The sequence below is a fragment of the Equus asinus genome, chromosome 4 (genome assembly GCF_041296235.1).
Source record: "Equus asinus isolate D_3611 breed Donkey chromosome 4, EquAss-T2T_v2, whole genome shotgun sequence".
Lineage (NCBI taxonomy): Eukaryota > Metazoa > Chordata > Mammalia > Perissodactyla > Equidae > Equus > Equus asinus.
This window is the reverse complement of record NC_091793.1, coordinates 93,492,418-93,516,301: the sequence shown is the minus strand read 5'-3', so window position 1 is coordinate 93,516,301 and position 23,884 is coordinate 93,492,418. Positions and strand designations below refer to the sequence as shown.

The 23,884-nt window shown below is 37.1% G+C and overlaps 1 protein-coding gene across 2 annotated transcripts; it reads right to left on the bottom strand.

Moving 5' to 3' along the window:
- Nucleotides 1-3,569: 3,569 nt before the first annotated feature.
- Nucleotides 3,570-23,569, bottom strand: TNFAIP6 (TNF alpha induced protein 6). Of its 2 annotated transcripts, XM_014831267.3 has the most exons (6): nt 23,370-23,569; nt 18,775-18,912; nt 16,991-17,152; nt 10,082-10,310; nt 7,507-7,547; nt 3,570-4,245 (listed from the first exon to the last, which is right to left on the bottom strand). In XM_014831267.3, exons 1-6 carry the CDS (start codon nt 23,461-23,463, stop codon nt 4,076-4,078), a joined length of 834 nt encoding a protein of 277 aa, XP_014686753.1. In that variant the 5' UTR covers nt 23,464-23,569; the 3' UTR covers nt 3,570-4,075. The 2 variants fall into 2 exon arrangements, with proteins under 2 accessions (XP_014686753.1, XP_070363811.1); XM_070507710.1 differs by lacking the exon at nt 18,775-18,912 and having other exon boundaries at nt 3,573-4,245; nt 23,370-23,551.
- Nucleotides 23,570-23,884: the final 315 nt, after the last annotated feature.

Sequence of the window (23,884 nt, the reverse complement as noted above, 5' to 3'; positions counted from 1 at the left end):
AATTCCATGGATTATCACTACAATCCCTCCTTTACTCACATCCTCTACTCTTTTGACCCTCTCTTGTCATTCTCACTTGGCAAAACCCCAACTCTGGTGACTCCAACTCTCCCCTAATCTGCTTTTGTCGTTGTCTAGCTGAACATGGCCAGAGGAAAAGACAGTCTCGCTGACCATTCTCCTACTAAAGTCCATACCATGAACTTCAAACGGGCCCTTGATGCTGCCTGGTAATGCCATGCTATTTTTCTGGTCCATTCACTTTCCTAGAAGATTATTTCATGCCTTCTCCTGTCTTGTCAAACCTCTTACATCTACTTCTCCATCTGTACTCTTGGCTCATGACTTGACTCTTTCTTCACTGAGAAATGCAAAGCAAGCAGAAGAGAGCCCTGCAGATTCCCACTTCTCTCTCCACAGGTCAGCCTCTGTGTCCTCTCACTCTGTCTTCCTTCTAATGGATCTTTGGACTAAACTCCAGCGGTCATGATCTTGCATGCAGAAATGTGTCTTTATTTCTAGTAACTCTTAACTGATATCTAGCATTTCCTTCAACTGAGAATGTAGGTAGTAAATCATAGTAGCATTAACAAAACCTATGCTTTTGCCATCAATAGACATCATAAATATTTTTATATCATGAAACAGTTTTTGCAGTATCTCAGAATATTGTACACACATATATCACTACTTTGAAATTATAGTAGTTAGGGGCCGGCCGGGTGGTGCAGCGGTTAAGTACACACGTTCCACTTCCGCGGCCTGGGGTTCGCCGGTTCAGATCCCAGGTGCAGACATGACACTGCTTGGCACACCATGCTGTGGTAGGCATCCCACATATAAAGGAGAGGAAGATGACCATGGATGTTAGCTCAGGGCCAGTCTTCCTCAGCAGAAAGGAGGATTGGCAGCAATTAGCTCAGGGCTAATCTTCCTCAAAAAAAAAAAAAAAAAGAAAAAAGAAATTATAGTAGGTATATAGCCCCAGTGCTAGATCTTATTTGTAGTATTAATAAAGAAACACATGGATTAAGGTGTTACAGATTTTCTTTCAAAAAAATTTTTTTCTTTTTTTTAAAGAATGGCACCTGAGCTAACATCTGTTGCCATTCTTCTTTTTTTTTCTTCTTCTTCTCCCCAAAGTCCCCCAGTACATAGTTGTATATTCTAGTTGTAGGTGCTTCTGCTTGTGCTATGTAGGACATCGCCTCAGTGTGGCCTGATGAGCAGTACTAGGTCCGTGCCCAGGATCCGAACTGGCAAAACCCTGGGCCACCAAAGCACAGTGCACAAACTTAACCACTTGGCCACAAGGTCAGCCCCTAAAAGTTTTTGATAATTGTATTTCAATATAATATTAGGGGTTTTTTGCATGCCTATTATTTTATGCATTCAGAAACATTATTCTGAGAAGTGTCCATATGTTTCACCTATCAAGGGATTCATGGCATAAAAGAGGATTAAGAACCCCCTTCTAAGGAGGCACAATCCGTGCTCCTATCTAAAGCCAGTACGCACCTCTATTTGTGCACTAGATCCCATCTCCTCTCACCCACTGTGCCACGTGTCCTCCTTTTGCCCCTCCAGATCTGTGCTCTGCTTTCTCCTCCTTGCTGTTGGCCCTGGAGCTGGTCTCTGTGGACAGCATCAACTAGGTTTCCTGTGTTCTGACTTCTGCTTGGGTTCAGACAATGGGAGGCACCAGCAGGACACAGAAGAGTGGGAGGAGGGAGAAGTTGGGTACTCATCCATAATTCCTCCCCACAGCTTTGGGCTGTCAGTAGCTTGGTTCCAGCTTTGTTTGTGCAACCCTCTCCTGCAACCGAAGATACCTCTCCGGATTCGGTAAACTGGTGGATTCTGAGTCACCATCTCTTGGGAGCTTCCCCTAAGTCAGCCCATACTTCCCTAGTAATTTCTTTGGTCTCCTTCTTTTGAGTGTGCCATCTGCTTCCTGCTAGGACCCTGACTACCACACAGACTCAAGGAAATGGCCTCAGCATCTCTCCCTTCTTTCAACCCAGTTCTCCTGACAGCTACCACTTCCTTGACAGCCAAACTTACTGTCTCCAGCCCTCTCCTCTAGATCACTCTCCAACACACTCTAATTGGACCTTTGCCTCCACATCACTGAAACTGCTCCGCAAGGTGACCAATGATCTTTGTGTTACTAAACCCAGTGACCACTCTCAGTGCTCATCTTCGTAGATCTACTGGCAGCATTTAACACAGTTGATCACTTTTCCTCCGTGATATATTTTCCATTTGGCTTCTAGGACTCCAAAGGATTTTCCTTCTAATTCACCCTTTGCTCATTCTCAGTCATCTCTGCTGCTCTTCCTCTTCCAGGGTCAGTCTTTAGCTATTTTTTTCCAACTATATTTGTACCATTAATAATTTAAAAAGAAATGCTCTCTAATCTCTTTCTAAGATGTAGTTCACTAGTTTATCATGTATATTAATTATTTTCTCTCTCCCTCAACCAGAACATAAGCTCCCAAGCCTAAGGATTTTTGTTTATTTGGTTCTTGGGTGTTTACCAAGTGTCTAGAACAGTGCCTGGCACATAAATTTTTGTTGAATTTAATTGGATGGTGACTATTGCCCTTCACATATACAGAATAACAACTGTGACCTTTTCCCTCTAAAAAAGCAAAGCCAGGTCCAGCCCCATGGCCTAGTGGTTAAGTTCGGTGTGCTCCACTTTGGTGACCTGGGTTCTGTTCCCGGGCAGAGACCCACACCACTTGTCACCAGCCGTGCTGCGGCGGCAACCCACATACAACACAGAGGAAGATTGGCACAGATGTTAGCTCAGGACAGATCTTCCTCAGCAAAAAAATATACAAATAAATAAAGCAAAGCCATAAAACAAAAGGAATAAAAATCTAATCTTTTAGTGGGAATATTCATCCTAAACATAAAGGCAAGAAAAATGACCTCAGCAAAATCACTAAGTATGACAGCAAATAAAATTTAACCTTTAGTAAATTAAAAACATCATAAAAGTAAAAGGCAAACATCAAACTTAAAATTAAATTGCAACATATATGAAAGACATGGAATTATATACCTAATATATAATAATTTCTTACAAATCACTAAAAGATTATACAAGTAAAAAAAATGGGTGAAAGACCTATAAAAATTATCCACAAAAGAAATAAAACTGTCCAAAAAATATGTAAACCAACCATCGATCTCACTGCAAATTCAAACCACAGTGATATGTCTTTTTTGCTTATTAAAAAAGGGAATTCTGGGGCCCAGCACTGTGGCTGAGTAGTTAAAGTTCTGCATGGCCCACTTCAGCGGCCCAGGTTCATGTGTTCAGATCCTGGGTGTGGACCTACTCCACTCACCAGCCATGCTGTGGCAGTGTCACACATACAAAAAAAATAGAGGAAAACTGGCATAGATGTTAGCTCAGGGTGAATCTTCTTCAGCAAAAAAGAAGAAGAAGAAGAAGAAGAAGAAAGAAATTCTATTTTAAATAATCTCTGATCCAATACTTCTCAATAATTCTACTTTTAGGACCGTATCCCAAATAATTAGAGAGCTGTACAAATACATATGTTTAAGGATGTTTATTTAAGCAATAGTTATGAAAACAGCTTAAAATTCCCACAATAGAGACAGGCTTAAATAAAGTATAGAACAATCATATCATGGAATATTTTACAGGTGTTCAAGATCACATTTTTGAAGAGTACTCAGTGATATGGGAAAATAATTAAGCTGTAAAGCTCAAGGTTAAAAAACCCAAAATATAAAACTGTACATAAAGCAGGATTCCAAAATTTCACATGCAAATACATATAGATATATATATATACATATACTACAAGTCGAAAAATGACCAAAAGAAAAACACTTGCTGTTTTTATGCAGATGAATTATAAGAGATTTTATTTTTCTCATTTAAAGTTTACTGTATTTTCCAATTTTCCCCAAATTATCAGGTATGGTTTTCACATTTACAAAAATAATAAATAAATGTTAATAATAATACAAAAGTGAGATCAAAGGGGTTCCAAAAGAGACAACCATAAACACTGAATGTCCTTTTTTTGTTTTATAAATGGGTAAATCTTCCAGCTAAAAAGCTTTTATTTCCCGTAGAAGTAGTGCTTGTATTTTTTCCTTGACTGGGTTTGGATGGGGGATCCACTGCCACGTACTTGATTTGGAAACCTCCTGCGGTCACCGAAGCATCGCTTAGAAACTTCAAAGTCATGACATTTCCTGGGGAAGAGAAGATCGCGGAAGAACAATGTTACTTTGCTTCAGTTTGGCTGACAATTCAAAGACTCATCCTTCTCAGAGGAGAATATCACAACTTGTGGGTAAGATCCCCAGAGTTCAGAGCAGGACTCTCAAGCAGAATCCAGCTAGAGTCTATAGATTCATTGCCAAGTGGAGCAGGGTGAGAGACTTTCCCATTTTTCCCTCTGGCCCTCTAATCTATCCTGTAGGAAATTTTGTCTATTCTGTTTTAAAAGGTGTTCACTGTAGAAGGAACATCCACGGAATTACAGAAGAACGGCAGGCAGTTCAACCCGTGAGGTATGGATGGATTATTTACTAAATGATGGCGGGGGCAGCAAGCTTTAACGTTTGTAAGAAACAAAGCCACAAAGTTAGATTCCTACTTTATACAGAGTACCTAACTACATTTTACCTGCATTAAAGACCAAAACATGTTAAAAATTCAAAGGAAAAGCCTAATTATATAAAATAAAATATAGGAATATTTTTCTTCTTTGGGAGAGAAAGGCCTTCTCAATCCAGATCACAAATCCGCAAGTAATTACTAAAAACCCCCTTATATATTGAATGCTAATGTGTATCAGGCACAGCTTTAAGTGTGTTTCATCTACAAACTCATTTATTCCCCTCAGCAACACTATGAGGTGGATACTATTAAAATATTTATTTTATAGATGAAATTGAGGCACAGAGAGCCTAAGTAGCTTGCCCAAGGCCACAGAGCTAAATTGGCAGAACCAGGTTTGAGCCTGGGCAGTCTGGCTCAAGAGTTCTTTCTCTGATCCACTACACTTTTCTCAGACTTGGATGAGTTGTCTAAATTAAAAAAAAAAAAAAAAAAATTTTCTTTGCAGATTATTCAGCTGGTTAAAACACAAATTGGCACTGTAAGGCTAGTGCTATCTTGACTGCATCGATCAACATTTAAAAATGCACATCACTTGTGACTCCAAAATTTCACTTCTAGGAATCTACTTTAAAAAAAAATAGCACTACACAGTAGAGGTTTAAAAATGTCTTGTGAAACAGTGAATAGCAAAAGAAAACAAAATCAGAAGCAACCATCTTTAGGATGTTAAATATTGGTAGATGACAAATTATGGCACATCCACACAGTGACCTATTAGGCAGCCACTAAAAAGAATTAGAATGATCTATATATTGTGCTCTGATTTGGAAATATGTCCATGGTCTCCACATATATAACATTTGTATAATACAGGAAAACATCCAGAAGGACGGTCACTACTCAGTTATCCAAAGCCTTTCTTGGGTGGGAAGAGATGAAAGTGGGCAATCTTACGTCGTATACCTTTTACTAAAGTGGTGCAATTATAGTTTTTAGTTTATTATTTTTTTCTGTTCTTGTTTCTTTTTCTTTTTCTTACTTTTTTTGAGGAAGATTAACCCTGCGCTAACTACTGTCAATCCTCCTCTTTTTGCTGAGGAAGACTGGTCCTGAGCTAACATCTGTGCCCATCTTCCTACACGTTATACGTGGGACGCCTATCACAGCATGGCATTTGCCAAGCGGTTCCATGTCCGCACCTGGGATCCGAACCGGTGAACCCTGGGCCGCCGAAGCTGAACGTGAGCACTTAACTGCTGAGCCACGGGGCCGGCCCTCTTCTTGTTTCTTAATGTAAATATTCTGGGGTGAGTAAGCACATATTTCAGAAGAAAACTAGATCAAAATGTTAACAGCATTATGCTTGACTCATAGGCATGTACTTTAAATATATTTTATATCTTCTTTTTCTATTACTTTGTACCAATTTCCTCTTCCTGTTGTTTTGCTAAATCTTTGGCTTTTGTATTTAATTATGTTCTTTTCTGTTTGTCAATTTTTTTCTCTTTGGATAATAAATTGTGTGGGTTTTTTTTTTTTTTAAGTTTCTTGCAGTTGTGCAAGAAAAACACTGATTTGATTACACTGGAGTAAGTTTTGTCTGTTTCAGACAAAACAAGAAAAATGTCCAAGCTTCAGGCTTCCTTTTGACTCTCCTTCTGTTTTTCTTTCTTTTAACAGGATTCTCATACCCCAGCTACCTCTTACACCTCGCAAGATGCCTTTTTTAAACTTTCTGCTAACGTAAAATATGTTCTTAAGATAAGAACAAGAGATAAACAAAAGGTTTAATGGATTCTCCTTCCTAGGGTTATTGTAACAGAGTAATGAAATAATAACTTTTAAGCATTAATCACGCAAGGACTGACCTGGAAGTTCCTCTTGTAAGAATGAGCATAAATGAGAATTATGTGGGCTGCAAGGCTAGGCTGTGGGAGTAATTTAGCCAGTCAGATCTGAGTTTAAAGACTACTTAGAAATTGCAACTAAGTGTAGCTTTGTTGTTTTTAGATGCAGAAGCATTGTGATAATTTTATGGACGCAAAAAAACAGAGCAAGTAAGAATGCCAACTATTAGTGCTGGTGAATGAAACAGAAAAATGAAGACATCTAAGAAAGAACAGGTTCTTAAGCAGAAAATAGCAGTTTGGGGCAATTGCAGTGGTATTGCTTATGCAGATAAATTTAGGCTACTACAAGGATATTTCTCGAGGACTATTTCATGGAACAAAGTAACACAATTTGCGGGAGGAAGACGATTTGGAAAACATCGCCTATTATGGCTAGGCTTTTGAGATTTACTGTGCATAATTAGCATATTAAAAGCTCCCTGACATCTTCCAGTAAAGAAATCTGTTTAACATCAATTAACCCAATGTTTCCCAAATTTACTTGACCTAGAGCCCTTTTCTCATGTAACACCTGTTAAAACCATCTCACAGAACTGTGTTCTTAACAACATCCTCTGGGGAATGTGGTACTAAGGTAAAAATTCGATAAAAGTGATGTAAAATTTTTCCAGTGACAGCAGGTATTTTTAACAACTTTATAAATTACTTCAATCATTTATCAATGAAAACTTTCATCTTTTATTACCAGATTTTATGGAAATCATAAGCTACAGCAGTATTCATGGGTTTGCAAATTCAAGACTATCTCAGACTGGATTTTCTGCCAGCAACCAGAGTCTACACATTTTTAGCGCAAGGAGTTGGCATAAGTCGTTCTTTAAGTATAAATAAACACTTCTTGGCATTTCACAAGCCAGCAAGCTACATCAGTCCTCAGTTCTCTCAAATTTAAAAAGTAAATGGTAACTCCTGGATCCTTCACTTTCAGTGACACTGTAAGAAAACAAATCATAGTTTTCCTCAATTTAGAGCCATTACCTGTGCTAATGATGTCTTCTGGAAGCTCATCTCCACAGTATCTGAAAGGGAAGTTTTAAAACGAGAGATCACATGAATGAATATTATACAGCTATTTCAAGTTGTTCTCACTGATAATTAAAGTGCTTTATTTCCCCTGAGTAATGGCTCATTTTCCTATTATTTTGCAATGTTTTATTGCATGATTTTTTTCACTTGAATTTGTAAGGGAAAAGAAGGGTTAAAACATTGTTTGAAATAACCTTCTCACAGTATTAATGAGTTTCTTAAGAAAGGACATGTGGCATCTCTACTCTGTAGAAATGTGGGAAACTGTGTAGTAGACAATTTGAATGTATTTGGAAAAATTAATCTGATTAATCTCATAACATTTCCTTCACAGGTAAAGAAGAATGGGTGTATGGTTGGTGGTGTTAATATTTTGAATTCTAGAGTGGACTGATTTAAAAGTGGAGAAATTATGTTGGACCTTAAAAGAGGATTTGATTTTTATCTGAATCATGACTTGAACGCCCTGGCACATTATATAAAAGGAAAGAGTTTTATCTGTTTCCAAAAATGTAATTTATTCCAGAGGAGGGAAAGTCTATTGTAAAGGTAAATCACAAAATATAAATCCATTCAATCACAAATTAGCATGTTGAAAACCTTTTAAAAAATAGTTTATGTTTTATCTAGGGCTGTAATTGATTTCTGAAATGGTTTAGAATAAAAATGTCATCTTAATTCCCAAGGTAGGAGGTTTATTCTTTCAAAAAAGGCTTTGTTTTTAATTTCTCTAACCCTTCTTCATGTCTTCTTCAAACTATTTTTGAAAACTATTTGTATTTTTTTCTATAGCAGTAGTCTCAGCCAAAAAACAAAACAAAACAAAACAAAAAATACTTGTCCTCGAAAAATTGTTTGTTTGTGCAAGAAATGCCTTTGTTTTTCTTTGTATTTAAGTTACTCATTTCAAAGTCAACACAACAAGCTATTGAATCTGTTCTTTTTAATTGCCCCCTCTTCCATTTTCTTTCATTAAATTACTATCATGGATAATAGAGAATTGATAACTAATAGTCTATTGATAATGGATAATCTAAAATATACATTATTAGGTGGGGACCTGAATACATAGAACACTTAATTATATACTCTTTAATTTGTGATATTTTATAAGGCTCTCAAAATTTAAACTATATTAAAGAATGATAAATAAATGAAAAGCAACAGTATATTTTGGAGTATGTGAGGAAGCCATTTGGTTTCAAACTAATTCGGCCTGACCTTGTTTTTCCAGAAGGGCCTGACGTGGCCTGTTGAGCATGCATTGTACATCTGCTTTAAACATTTACAATATCCCAAAGACAAGAATGATGCCCTTAAACGTAGGGATGTAGCTTCCCCCCACAATAGCAGTTCTTTAAGGATAAGCATCTCTTCCTGGACACTAAGTATTAATTACTGACCTGCTGTGCTCCCCTTGTGACCACTGACCTGCTGACAACCAACCTGCTCTGCCCGTTAAACATCTCACAACAGTAGTAAAAGAGATATTCCTGTTGTGTGTGATGTATACTCTTTATTCCAAGATGGTAAATAGCCACGCTGTACACCCTACTTCTTTGGTGCCCTTTCTTCCTTGCAGAAGGAAGGCCCTGAGCTATAGTCCTCAGACCTGGCTCATAATAAACTCACCCCAATTTTGATTTACAGATTGATTATGGATTATTTGTGTGGACAAGATTTAGAGTGGGAACGCAAAAATATTGTGTCGAAGCACGTTGAAAAACCAAGAGAGAAATATTGAGGACAAGAGCACTTGTTTTTTATGGAAAAGAAAGCTATTTTTAAGAAGATATCCATTGTAGGTTTTGCTAAATTGAGAGAAGGAGTTATACTTTGCTTATTTACCTTACATCCATAATGCCTAGCACAATGCTTTATATGCAGAAGAGAGGCAACAATTACTGAATTTATAATAATTATTATTTTTATTTTTACTTTTTTGGTGAGGAAGATTGGCCCTGAGCTAACATCTATTGCCGATCTGCCTCTTTTTGCTTGAGGAAAATTGTCCTCTTTTGTATGTGAGATGCTGCCACAGCATGGCTTGATAAGCAATGTGGAGGTCTGTGTCTCAGATCTAGACATTGAACCCCGGGCCACTGAAGTGGAGCATGCAAACTTAATCACTATGGCACTGGGCCAGCCCTTGAATTTATAATTATTTTTAGGAGGTTGACATAAATTAGAACACTTAAAAACTCCAACCAATTTCCCTATTCACATATCTCTTCTCCCTCATAATGTTAGTCAAATCTTGAGGTCTTTATAGACTATTTAACTAATTGTTACAACTTACTAATCAAAAGGCAGCTATCACTATTTTAGTAATAAATACGTACATGTAGCAGCTGACTGTGATTTGATATTCTAAGAAAAAATCTTTCTTAAGAAAGAATATAGTGTTGCTGGAGAGTAGAAATACTGGAAAACCAATATTGTAGGGACAGTTGGGGGAAAATGAAAGAAACATCAAACAAAATATTGGATGTTCATTTAACTTCCTATGTGGAGAAACAACACATACCTTCCCACAAAGCCATGGACATCATCATAACTGTCATATATTTCAACATAGTCAGCCAAGCAACCTGGATCGTCTTCAAGATCAAAGTCCAGAAAACTCAGGTGAATACGCTGACCATACTTGAGTCTGATGTGCCAGTAGCAGACTTGGTTATCATCATATTCATTTGGGAAGCCTGGAGATTTAAAAATTCTCTTTGTATCTGTAAAGATGCCACCGCATTCCTTTGCTAAAATGAAAAAAAAGAGAAGGAAGCATTAGAAAGAAATTATTCCTACTTTAAAATGATATTCATGTCTTAGTGTCCATCTGTTCATTATTTTTTATGAAATGGTAAAGAAATGGCTTCATATGCAGCATCTATAATATATTATGTATACTTGTAGCTAAGGAATAAATTTTTTTATTAATAGTTGCTAAATTCTCTAAAATGAACATAGACTATTTTTGAATTTTTTAAAAAGTAAAATAGCAAGAAAAAATACTAATTAAATTGATTGTGCTCTTGTTTACATTTTTTGCTTCTTTTTACATTTTAAGCATAGAATGCACAAGTCTTATGTATGTTTCACCAATATAAATACCCATTGTAGAGGAGGGGAAAATTCCTCCCTTTTCCCATATGGTTCTTCTGTCTGGTCAAATATTTAAAATAACATAAGGCAAGTCAACAGGAGAAGATCAAACAAAATTTCATACGTGCACACGGGGAATTCACATAAGCATGAAGAATTCCAAAGACAGGCAAAATGAGGTATATATGTCATTCTGGACTAAGGAGAAGGGGACAGACGTCTGGGCATTCAAAGGGAAAGGAGGCAATTTATAGGAAGATGAAAGAGTTAATGCTTGGTAAACATATGTTTGCCATGCCTTGCAAAGACAATGAGAGATGGAGATGACTTTGATCAAATAAGCCTTGCTAGATTTCTCCCTGCCTCCCACACCTAGTTCATATTGTACCATAGTTATCTCTGGTGATAGATCCTTCCTGGAACAGGCTTTCTATCTTAAATTCCTTTAGGCAGTTAGTGGGAAGGTCAAAGTTTCTTCCTGAGATTTTTCTTCTTAAAAGCAATCAGTCTCAAATAATTAATCCTCAAGCCAAAGAGAAAATTTAGAGTGGCAAATTCTGTTCCCCTACACCATATTACCAACAGTCCAATCAAGATGGCATGGATTTTGTCCTGTGGTGTCACACTGTGTCTTCGGGAACTCAATGAGTCCAATATATTTTGTTTGGAAAATAATTATAGAATTTTGGGATCACAAGGGACTTTGAGAGTCACTAATCCAGTTAAAAGGAATAGTTTATAATAATTCTTTATCTCTTTTACTGGTCCTAAATTAGCACCTTAATCCTAATATTTGAGGATTTGGCAGCTATATTTATGTTGTTTTCTTTTCAAGTCATTTATCATTTCATAGATTTCTGCCATGTACTATAACTTGTTATAAGGACAAGCAATCAACCTCTGCCAGAATCAGTGATTCTACAGAATGACCTAGAGGGAAAGCTATGGAGAGGCCCTAATTAATTTTAATTCCACAACAAATAAATGTCTGGTGTCTTGAAAACAGTAACAACCTGGGATCTCAAAAATAATATGAGCAGTGGTGATGGTGGTGACTCTGGGTAGCATTAAAAGATATTTTTCATTAAATCAATGAGGCTTTTTACATGAATATTCTGCTTTAAAATAACTATTTTTAAAAATTGCCTTAATGCCATAGAAGTTAAGGAAGCTTATCTCCCCAAGGCAGAACAGGATCTTAGAAAGGCTGGGGAGTGACAAAAGGTCAGGGATCTAGTCTGAGCTCTGTGACATCTAGACCTCAGTTTCTTCATTGGTAATGTAGGGAGCAGAATTTGCTATCCCAGAATATGTCTCCTTGGCATATGGATTATTTTAGGCCAGTTATTTTTTAAGAAACAGCAGACATGAGAGGAGCTCTGAAAACCAGACAGAAGTTACGCTTTGTAAAATACATTCATATTTGTAAGGGAAATCTCCATTTTGAAGGATGTCTTCTTTGCTCTACCAGGAAGAGGAGGATATCTAAATCTCCAGAAATGTATCAGTTAAGATCATAAAACTGAACTGGGAAAAATTTACAGAACTCTAAGGAAAAACTGGCTTCATAAAACCACTAACAAAAGATCAAGATCAATATGAGCTAATTACATGGGACCATGATTATATGACTGATTATGATTTATAATTTTTATGAGTTTTTATTTGAAATGTTAGTGGTTCTTTAATCTTTGTTTTCCAGATTTAAAGAAGCGTTTTTTGCTTAAGCTATTTTTGCTTTGACTGAGAGCAATTTGGTAAAATATATACTTTTGTGAACAAAGGTGAAAAATTTTTTCCCTGTATAATCCCTTCAGAATTTGCAAACTCTTAGTGAGTGAGTATTCTTATGTGCATGGTAATATAGTTATTTACATAAGTTCAATAAGAATCTTTTCTCCTTGTAACGGGACACAATTGGAAACTGGTTATGTCACCAAGGTTTTGACTGAAATATCATATTTGAGAGAGACATGCATAGACTCAGATATGACCCAATAGCTTTCAGGTACTAAGATTGATTTTATGGAGCCAATAAAGCCCCTTGAAAAAACAACTGGCTGTTTGCTTACAGGGTTTCCAACAGCCTTACCAGGTGAGTAAGGAAGGTCACTTCCTAGCAGGTGTAGAAATCTCAGGATATTTTGGGGGACCTCAAGAAGAGAGGAACTTGCCCAAATCTACAGATATGTAGGCAGAGTCTGATGGCAACTCCTTGGCATGGCTTCTTAGCCTCAAGAGGCTAGTAAAAGTTCCATCTGGGGCCGGCTCTGTGGCCGAGTGGTTAAGTTTGTGCGCTCCGCTGAGCCGGCCCAGGGTTTGGATCCTGGGCATGGACATGGCACCACTCATCAGGCCACGTTGAGGCGGCGTCCCACATACCACAACTCGAAGGACCGGCAACTAAGATATACAACTCTGTACAGGGGGGGTTTGGGGAGATAAAGCAGGAAAAAAAAACAAAAAAAAACAAAGATTGGCAACAGTTGTTAGCCCAGGTGCCAATCTTTAGGGGGAAAAAAAAAGTTCCCTCTGGAGATTCCTTATGAAAAGTTCCAGCAAAGCAGATTTAAAAGAGCCTATATGATCAATTGCTATTCTTGCTGCACTTATGTAAATAATCCAGCCAAGTTTACTGAAACTAAACTTATTTTGCAACAAATTAGTCTTGATTTGTCTATTTTTTGTAAAATTAAGGGTGATTTTAGAGAGAAAAATTAGTTTCAGTAGAAAATATAATACACTTATGGATATTAGATTCTGGAGCTGTTCATTTGCCTTTTGAGGTTTTGTTTTTCACTTGTATGCTGGGCTGGATCCTGAATTCTTCTAGTTTTCTCAAATATTTGGCTACAACTCTACACACTAATGTTTCCAATTTTCTCCCATGTTTGACTTGGAATTCTTGAGAACCAAACTTGCCCTTTCTCCTAAAGTCCTGCAAGCTGAATGTAAATGACGTGATATAGACTTAGGAGAGGTCACCACAATAATCCATATTTGAACAATCTGTGTGCCTGATGCTATGTAAGCCACTTAGAAAATTTGCCTGCATGCTCAATGACATCATCAGAGATATTTCAAACTGCAAAAGATGCTTTGACTCTGATATCTAGTAGTGTTCTCAACTGGCTACACTCAGAACTCAGAAACTGGTTTATAATTTGCTCAATCATTAACCTTTGTTTTTATTTTATTCCCATGGAAATGTCTCATTAAATATCTGGTTTCTCTCACAGTATGGATCTAACTTTGGGAGTCCAGCTGCCTCACCACCTCCTAAAATGAGACACAACTGTTTAACTGAACTGACCTATTCTCAGGACTGAGTGACTGGTTCAATGAGATATGGAGCAATGCATCAACTTAGCTTCTGGACTGTCAAACTTCCTGGGGAAGTTTCAGAGGCGGGACTGTAGGTGAGCAGAATTTGCCACCCAAAACATATCTCTTTGGCATAAGGATTATTTTAGGCTGGTTATTTTTTAAGAAATAGCAGGCATGGGAGTAGCTCTGAAAACCAAATAGAAGTTACCCTTTGTAAAGACATTTGTAAAGGAAATCTCCATTTGTAAGGGTGTCTCTCTAGCTGAACCAGAAAGAGGAGGCTATCTGAATTTCTAGAAACTCTTATCAATAGAGAAAGCAACAACTTAAATCTGCGTAGCCACCTTATCCTCGTTTACCGTGCTTTTCCTGGTAATCTCCCATAACTGACACTCCCAACTCCCAACAGCCTCTTTTATCTTTAGTTGAAGTGGTGTTTAAGGTGGGAGCTTTGGCCATTTAGGTGAGTTACTCAGTTTTCCTGGGTCTCTCCTGTGTATACATGTTATTAAATTTTGTTTTTCTCCTGTAAGTCTCTCTCAGGTCAATTTAATTCTTAGGCAATCTAGATGAACCTAGAAGAGTAGAGCAAAATTTCTTCCTCCCCTACAGTAAAATAAATATAATCATGCCTCTCCTATTCCCTCCCTCACAGAATTATTCTTAAGATAAAATATAGAGGATAACTTAAGGATATTATGCAAAATGTAAGCTTATTTTATTATTGTATATTGTATCTTATAGCATTATTAAATATTATATAATACATAATTTATATGTGTACATAAGCATGTACAGTGCCAGCTTTTGGAGTGACTTGCTCTGTCCCATAGCATCCTATCTTTGTTGTATGTATCATTAGATTAGGAAAAAAGTTCAAATTTTGAACTATTTTGGTAATCTAGCTATATCTATTCAGCTCTAGATTTTATGTTACGTATAGTTATTGTCTCATCTCTTGCTTATTTAGAAAATGACAGATTCTCAACGCTGGCTGGGTCCCTGTGGACTGTTAATTGATTAAAAAGTATTTATATAAAAGGCAGTCAACATCATGTCACACATTTAGAACTTGATAAACAAGTTTAGTTCTAAACTATTCTTTCTTTTTTTTTTTCCCAAAGATTTTATTTTTTTCCTTTTTCTCCCCAAAGCCCCCTGGTACATAGTTGTATATTCTTCATTGTGGGTCCTTCTAGTTGTGGCATGTGGGACGCTGCCTCAGCGTGGTTTGATGAGCAGTGCCATGTCCACACCCAGGATTCGAACCAATGAAACACTGGGCTGCCTGCAGCGGAGCATGCAAACTTAACCACTCGGCCACGGGGCCAGCCCCTAAACTATTCTTTCTTAATTCAATCAACTCTAACATGGTGACATTGATTAATGAATAACCATTGCTTAACTTTTCTGATACTGTTATGATTTTTTCATTCCAATAGTTTTTCAATAAACTCCCAATGCTAGTTCAGCAGTCCCCAGTCCCCTTCAGGTTAACCACATCCTCAACAAGCGACATATCATTGCATCTAAGAGTAAGCTGAGAATTGAGTAAGAACAAGTTTCCCGGGATTCCGTACACGTATTGCCAGAGTAAAATGTATCTGAACTCTACAAGAAACAAAAGCAGCTTATAAAAATTTGTGTTATGGTGGCATTCTTATAAAGGGCAATAAAATAATGTAAGAACGTTTACAATAGTACTTCTTCATCTCCCCTAGACTTTGACCTATGCAAATGAACAGATGCTCAGAGATCATAAGGTTTACCAAGCAAATGAAGAATCAGAGAATATATTTGGAAATAAAAGTTATTCTTGAGAGTAAAAAGAGAGGTGCCTGAATAAATATGTTGAAGAAAAGGCAGAGAGGGAGGAAAATAAAATATATGACTAAACAATGACTAAATATAGGATTAAATAGATTATAGTATAGGCTTAAAGTATGTCAAAGTGCTTTGAAAGTTATAGTCTTATATAAATGCAATAAGTATTTTTTTCTCAAATGAGAATAAGTGATAGGTCTAGGAAAAATTCTTTTCTAGTTGGAATACACATTATTTTGAGATATATGTTACAAACATGAGAAACTGTTCTCCAGTGGTTAAATCATTAAATAACAAATTCTATAATAGTATGCTAGAACTTCACTATAACACTTCTATTGTGTTATGGACTTCCTTATAAGGTAGATCCAAATGGGACACAACCTGAGAATGTTTATGATCATAAATGTGGGAGAGACTTTGTAACACTTTTTAATATTCTGGGGAAATACATCCAAAAAGAACAGTCTATTTTGTCTCCAAGAACATGAACAAAGAATAACTCTTTATAATAATTATAATGAGTTAATTTTCTGTTTAATGTTTTCCTAGCTACAGTGAACCCTGGAAAAAGAATATGAATAAAAATATACTATGTAATAACTAGTATATCCAGCATATAATTGTTAAGCCACAGAGAGAGTTGTTTAGTTTGGAAGTTTAAGAATTTATGCGCAATAAGAAATTAGGGCAAGAGTTAGTTTATTCTGTCTCCTTTTCCCCATTCTATCAAAGGGATAATTTTGAACAGTTAACATTTGGTAGTATCAGTTTATTGTTTTAGCTACTTAACTGTGACAAGTTTATAACCTGCTTTTTTCCCCTTTGTTGTCGGGAAGTTCCGCGGTGCAGAACAGACCTGAATTCACAATCCTACCTGGCTACTAATTATTGGCTGTCTGATTTTGGGTAAGTTACTTGAGCTCTTAGACTTTTAGTTTCTTAATTTCTAAGATAAGTATAACAATAGCTCCTTGCAGAGTTGTTGTGAATATTAAGTGACTGTAGATGAAGGAACGTCAGTCAGTGCCTGGTAGAGCATAATGACTCTGTGAATGGTAGTTATTAATATTATCATTACTAAATTGATTTGTCTCTGGAAGAAGAAGCTATTTCTCTTTAACAACTTCTTAGTAACATGTGACTGTTTTTGCAAAGTATAAAATTATTATTTTTAACAAACCGTGTGGGTTGTAGCAGTAGGCATCCCATCTTTCACTCCTATTGAGACGGATTCCGTAATCAATAATACCAGTTTTTCCAAATCCACAGTTGGGCCCTGGCTTCACAATGGGGTATCCAACTCTACCCTTGGCCATCCACCCAGCAGCACAGACGTGAAATCCTGCAAGAGAATAAAAGGGTTATGGGCTTAACTGGTAAGCTCCCTCAGCCGAACAAAGTTCATCTTAACAATGATGGACCCTTCCAACAGTGACAGTTTCTTGACTGCCCATATCCAGTTCATGCAAAAGGGAAGAAAACTGTTTTCTTAAAAATAAAATAAAGTTTGAACACATATTGAATCTGACATCTGACTTTTACTAGAAAACGACATCTTACTTGAAAAAAAAAAGATGCAGACAGACTAGAAATCTTAATGCCATGGATATGAAAACAATCCAAGTTCAGATCTAGCTTCTTTTTGCAAATGACCTATCTAGTGCCATGAGATAATTCCTAAAATTACTATGAATCCTGAGAGAAGAATTCAAATGATAATTTAATTCATTTCTATTTCAGGATCAATTAAGATGTTGCTAATATTTTTAAAAATTTGATTAGGGACAAAAGCACTTAGAAATTTCAAACAAAGTGTCAGCCCTGTTTTGCTTGCTCAATTTTGGAGGCTGTTTTAATATTTGCTGATGTTATTCAAGAATGATTTTACTAGAAGTCCAAGATGGCCGCTAATGGCTCTGGCCATTGTATCTGTCATTCCAGTTACTGCATCACCTCAGCTTATAGACTGCGCAGTCATCTGGGGAGACTTTGGTGCATTTCAGAGAACACTCTTATTTTTATCTCGGGTAATATATACAATAATAGCACATGCTTTGCCAAGTATTTTCTTATCAGCAAAGGGGTATCTTCAATGAGGAAGAACCTTCCAAATGAAGATGGCCTTTTGGATTCTCCTGAAAGTCCAGGAGAGAGCAAATAGCACTAGTTAGTTGCTAGGTTTTTCACCAGGTCTCCTGACATCATCTTCCCAGTTTCTTTCCCCTGCTGTCTTACAACTTGCTTACCCTCCTTTTCCTCATAGCTTTTTTTTTTTTCTTTTTCTCCCCCAATCCCCCCGTACATAGTGGTAGATTTTTCAACTGTGGGTCCTTCTAGTTGTGGCATGTGGGATGCAGCCTCAGCATGGCCTGATGAGCAGTGCCATGTCCGTGCCCAGGATTCAAACCTGTGAAACCCTGGGCCAGCGAAGCTGAGCACTCGAACTTAACCACTCGCCCCGGGCTGCCCCTCCTCATAGCTTTTGATCCTAGAGTACAAATATGTTCTCCCACTAAATGTGAAAAAAGAAATAATTGGAAAAATGCCGCTAAATTCAGTATTTCTCCTACCAAGTAAAATTTTCCTGTAAGAGTCAACATAGTAAGATCATTTAACAGCTGAGAAAACCCATACCCAGAAGTTAAGAAGAGATAGAACAATATTAAAAATGAATAGCAGTGGTATTAAAATTAATGAGGAATTTAAATGATGTCTTCATTTTCTTTTGACTTTTATTTATTAGCTCACAATGGGTTGTGACGCCAAATAATTTGCTAGTCCTAGGAACTTTCCACCATCTCCAGGCAGAGAAAATGGGATAAGCTGGAGGGCAGAGAGGTCATAAAGACTCATAGAACTATGAGTAGGGGTAGAGAGAGAAGTCCTATTAAGGGGTTACAGGAAAGGTGGAATTGTTTTCCCCCAAAGGTGAAAAAGAAAAAAAATCATTGTCAAATCAGTTACCAATTTTTCTGGCTGCTTCTAGCTGCTTATAGGTGGCGAGATGGCCACCTTCGTATTCACACACCGCCTTCGCTTCTGCGTAGGTGAGCTTGTATTTTCCAGACCGTGCTTCTCTGTGGTATACTCCTGCTGCTTGTTCTGTGAATTCACAAAATGTCGTAAATGCACTATTATCCATTCTTGTGGAATAAGGGAAATTTTGTGGCCTCAGCTGGAAGATTGCATCAGCTAGTGTTCCTGCCAAAGGGTTCCCTGGGTCAGCTGCCTTGGGTGGCTAAGTTTTCATTGTTAGAAAACTTTGGAGAAAAATATGAATGAGGGAAATTTTAGGGGAATTTGGGGGAATAGGCAGAAACTTGAGGCTAAATTATGTTTCTGAACTGATAGCCTGAAAGTTTTAATACAACATTGTATTTCTACACTGTCCAAAGATGACTAAGTTTTGACCTTTTTTGGGTTTTAAGTCACATAAAAACTTGGAAAGGTAAGCAATAGGAGAAAAAGGAGGTGAAGCAAAAGAAAGCCAATGAAAATTGATCCGTTATGTAGGATCACATGGTGGAAAAAAATAACCCAAAATATCCACGAGGGAAGTGACTAAAGCAATGTGTTTGAGAATTTAGTAAACAAATCAAAAACTGAGGAAAAGTTTTAAGGAATCCAAGCAAACAAATATTTCATTAAAGAAAAGAAAAATAGATTCAAACACAGTAGAGAAAAAACTTGGGCACACCTAACTACGAGTTTCTAATTTCTTTGTCTGTTTTGTCTTTTTTAGTCACGTATTTGAGGTAGTGTTAAGTCATACATGAGTTGTCTCCGAACAGATGACTGTTTAAGTGGAGTGTTTTGAGTTTGGAGTGCATATTGCCATGGAAACAATGTGATAAGATTCCCAGAGCTATAATTATAACATAGTTCTAATAGTTCTATGTAGATTGTCAGATCGCGGTTAAGCCTTTGTACCCTGACCTGTGCAATCTACCACCATCAAGACCATTTCAGTGAGAACACATATTCCTTGGCATGCAGCAAGACGTGAATCCAGAAGTATTAGAAATATCCTTCCTGGGGCTGGGCCGGGGGCGCAGTGGTTAAGTTCGCACGTTCTGCTTCTCAGCAGCCTGGGGTTCGCTGGTTCCGATCCCGGGTGCGGACATGGCACAGCTTGGCACGCCATGCTGTGGTAGGTGTCCCACATATAAAGTAGAGGAAGATGGGCACAGATGTTAGCTCAGGGCCAGGCTTCCTCAGCAAAAAGAGGAGGACTGGCAGTAGTTAGCTCAGGGCTAATCTTCCTCAAAAAAGAAGAAAAGAAAGAAATACCATTCCTTGCTCTTCTCCCCAAGCTGAAGTTGACTCTGCCACAGCTCAATAGGAGATGTTGCTTGGCATTTTCTCTCTTTTTCTGAACTCCAAGGGGTCCTACTCTTACACATTATATGGTAAGAAGGCCTATCACTTATACATCGAGGACCTTAGTCAATCTGATTCTTCCAGGTGTGAGAACACAAGGAACATCAAAGTCGTTTTCCCCTTTGAAAGTCACCTGCTGCCCAAGTGTCCTGCATATGGTAAAGCTTCATTAACTAAACTCCAACTAGTTTCTAATTTGATTGTTTTGTGGCTATACCATAAGGTACTTTTCTTGGTGCTGTGGATCCAGTCCTGTTCTCCAGCAATTGGACACTAGTGGGCAATGTAAGTACCTCTATTTTGAAGCACAGGAGGACTAAGGCTTTTAGGAGAGAAGGGAGACATGTTCAACTTACATATATTTTGTAAAAGAGATTCTTGTTAAAAACACGAAAACAGGCCGCAAATGGAGTCGCTCATGCTAAGCCCCACCAAGCCGAGACTTAATGTAATTACAGCCTTGACTGTCCCAGAAATGGAATCTTGAACCAGTCAGTAGAAATCATCTGATCAGCACTAGTTAGGTAATCAGCCTGAGAGATCCCTGCCACCCTCTGAAGTAACCATGCAATAACCAACCCACTTTTTCATCTAGGATACCTTCCTTGTTCCTGCTTCCTTCCGCCTATGAAAGTCTTTCCTTTCGTACAGTTCCTCCAAGCTCCTTTCTATCTGCTAGATTGGATGCTGCCTGATTCGAATTAGTTTTTGCTCAAATAAACTCTTAAAACTTTTTACTATGCCTCAGCTTATCTTTTAACAAATATTTGCAGGAATAAAATAAATTAAGATACAAATTTTTAAAAAATAATTTTGTTTTCTTCCCAGTAATTTTTCTTAAACACTTTGTACCTGTTGAAACTTTAGTAATAAGATAGTAACTTAAATAGCAGAAATGTCTATGCTATAATTTTTAATTTATTAAATAATATTAACATTCCACATTGTTCCTGAAAGAGCACCTAACTTCCCAGTATCTTGCCTTATGAACAAGTTGAGAACTCTTGGCATATGTACTAAAGTATTCCTCAACTCAGAATTTTAAACTACTAAAGTGGTCTGTTAGACAATGCTTTATTTTTAAAAGGTTTGCCATCCAGAAGAAATAATATTCATTTTTCTAGTTAATAGCCAGTCACTGAAACTGAAAATCTATTTAACCGATCTTTCTTTCCCCTTTTAGCAAGTGGTGACAGTAGCGTGATGGCTGTCGTTTCTACTCCTGGTTCTACTGTGGACGAGTTGTGTGACCTTGCATAAATTACTGCCTGAGTCTTAGTTTCCTCATCTATCAAATAGGAATAATAATAGCTCTTTTTGGAATAAATAAGTCATTAACACCTGTAAGCATAGCTTTTGGATCCAAGTAGGAGCTCACAATCATGTGACTTTTCCCTTTTCTCTTTTTCAGATTCAGTACAATGGCTAAAAAGAATTGCTTGTCTGTGCATCTTTAATTTTCATCGTCAATGTAAACTAGTTGAAATCTCTTGTCCTTAAGTGCATTTTTAAAAAAAATTACTATTTAAGGAATTAGAGGATCCCAGAGTTAAAAACAAACCTTAGGGGTCCCCTCCAACCTTCTCATTTTACTGGTGTGGAACTGAGACAAGAGTTTAAAGTGCTTGTTCTTGACAGTTGCTAGCAGATTCCTGCCTTCTCATCCAACTCTCCTTCCTTCCTAAATAGTTTCTAATACTATATGGACTTAACCAACTGTAAACAATTTGTGCTGGGCTGACTGGTCAATAATTTGTCCCAGATTGTAGCTCTTTGCAATTACCCCAGGCCTCAGATTTGCAGCATACTATTAACAAACATTTGGGTTTGCTCCTGTCTACCTCTAGGACAGAACTTCTATTGTCCAGGTTTATATTTTGTAATATTCAACCTTACTTCAACAACAATACCTCCAAATTACTTGATCATTCGAGCGTTTCCAAGTTTATCCATATGGGTTTAATTCTTACTAGCTTTATGATGATTTTTTCATTTCTGACAAATAGGTGTATTTCTCCTAAGTTTGATAGTGTGCAATGAAAATAAACAAAGAGACTTGCTTATTCCTCTAGTAGATCCCAGACCCCATCTTGGCCAAATGGATCTCGCTGTTCAGCATGAAACTAGTTCACTGGCTCAAGTTGAAAAAAGAGGCAGCAAGGCTGTGCATTGCAAATCCAGCTTTTTAATGAAATCCGCGTGGCTGCAGTTATGACTAGAGAGAAATATGCTGAAAGAGAAAATATTCTACAACTGTGTGCTGCTTGGCAAGCATAAAACCAAGATCTAGGTTAATTTTGCTTTCTCTTTGTTTTATACAACAATGTCAATTTTCTTCTCCAGCAATAGTGAAAACTTTTTCACTATCAAACACAAGAACGGACATAAAGCAATATTAATCTGTATCATGACAATTAAAGCATCGTTTACTATACGGGGTATTTTGGGTTTTCTGTACTTGCCTTTTTTCGTCTATTGTTTATATTCACTGTTAGACCTATGTCATTCCTTACATCTAACAAAACAAAATGACAAAAGAAACTTTCCTTGTCTAACAAAAGGGGTAGAAAAGTATTTATACGGATGGCTCGAACAAAAGGAATCAAAGTGGTAAGAATGCATTCAGAAATATAAGCCTTTCTCATTTTTTTCTGTATTACAAGCTGGTTTTGTCAAACTAGTCAAAGGATGTTTGGAAAAAGCAAGATAATATGCTACAGGTCAGGGTACGTGGAGCAATGATTATAAAATTATTGTATATTCCAACTTACCTGTTGTGATTCTGTTATGATTACCTGTTATGAAATCTGACTGCAAGTGCATTAGAATAAAAACAAAGTAATATATTGGTGTTTTTATTTTGCTAAAGAAACACTCCCCACTATACCACATCTGCTTTGAAAACTTTAAAATATATTTTCATACGGAATATAAATATTAACCTCTATTTTCTACAGAACAGTTCACTTTATAAAAAGCTATTTTCCAATTTTGGAAGTCAGGAACACTTTTTAGAAAGTGGAATATACATTCCAATAGCTATCTTTCCTAAGCACGTTTTTTTTAAAACGTCAGCCTGGAACAGAACAGAAAAGAAAAATTTATTGCTTTGATGCACTTCTCCACGAATTTAAAGAAATGGCATTCCCCACAAGAAGCTCAGGAGTGAAGTTTCTTACCAAGCCATATGGAGTTATGAAAAATTCCATTCTTGAATCCCCATCCGTGAGCCTCTTCCCACAGCAAGACAAGTACGTAAATTAAGATGATCATAGCTCAGTTGTAGAGAAGTAACAGCCTGTTAGGGGCTGCTCAGGATAAATTCTCAGAGCAGAGGCTGAAATGTGACTGAAACATCTGGTTTCCACATCTTTTAAATGGTTTTTTTCAACTGTGAGGTCAGCAAGTACTCTCCAATGGCATTTTCCGCTGTGGAGTTACACAATTAACTCAGTGTCTGGAGCAAAGCCTCTGACTCATTTGCATTGGCACCCAAGACTAAGGATATAGAATGACCATCTACATTCTAAACTTCACTTATTTGGAACAGAGTTCGTTTATTCTGTCTGTCACAGACACTTTTCTATTAGGAAGTTCGTGTAACTTGGTGCAGATTCAGCCCCAATTTTTTTTTAGAAAAAGCTTCAGTAGGAATTTTCAGAGAAACCGCTGAATGTTTTATTTTCAGAAAGTC

Bases quoted from the DNA above. Each gene is read 5' to 3' on its own strand.
- TNFAIP6 (XM_014831267.3), bottom strand. From the start codon at position 23,463: ATGATCATCTTAATTTACGTACTTGTCTTGCTGTGGGAAGAGGCTCAC. The intron at 10,311-16,990 runs GTTTGTTAAAAA...TTTTCATTTTAG, and splicing joins CTACTGCTACAACCCACACG to CAAAGGAATGCGGTGGCATC. The intron at 4,246-7,506 runs GTAATGGCTCTA...TCTCTTCCCCAG, and splicing joins AGAAGACATCATTAGCACAG to GAAATGTCATGACTTTGAAG.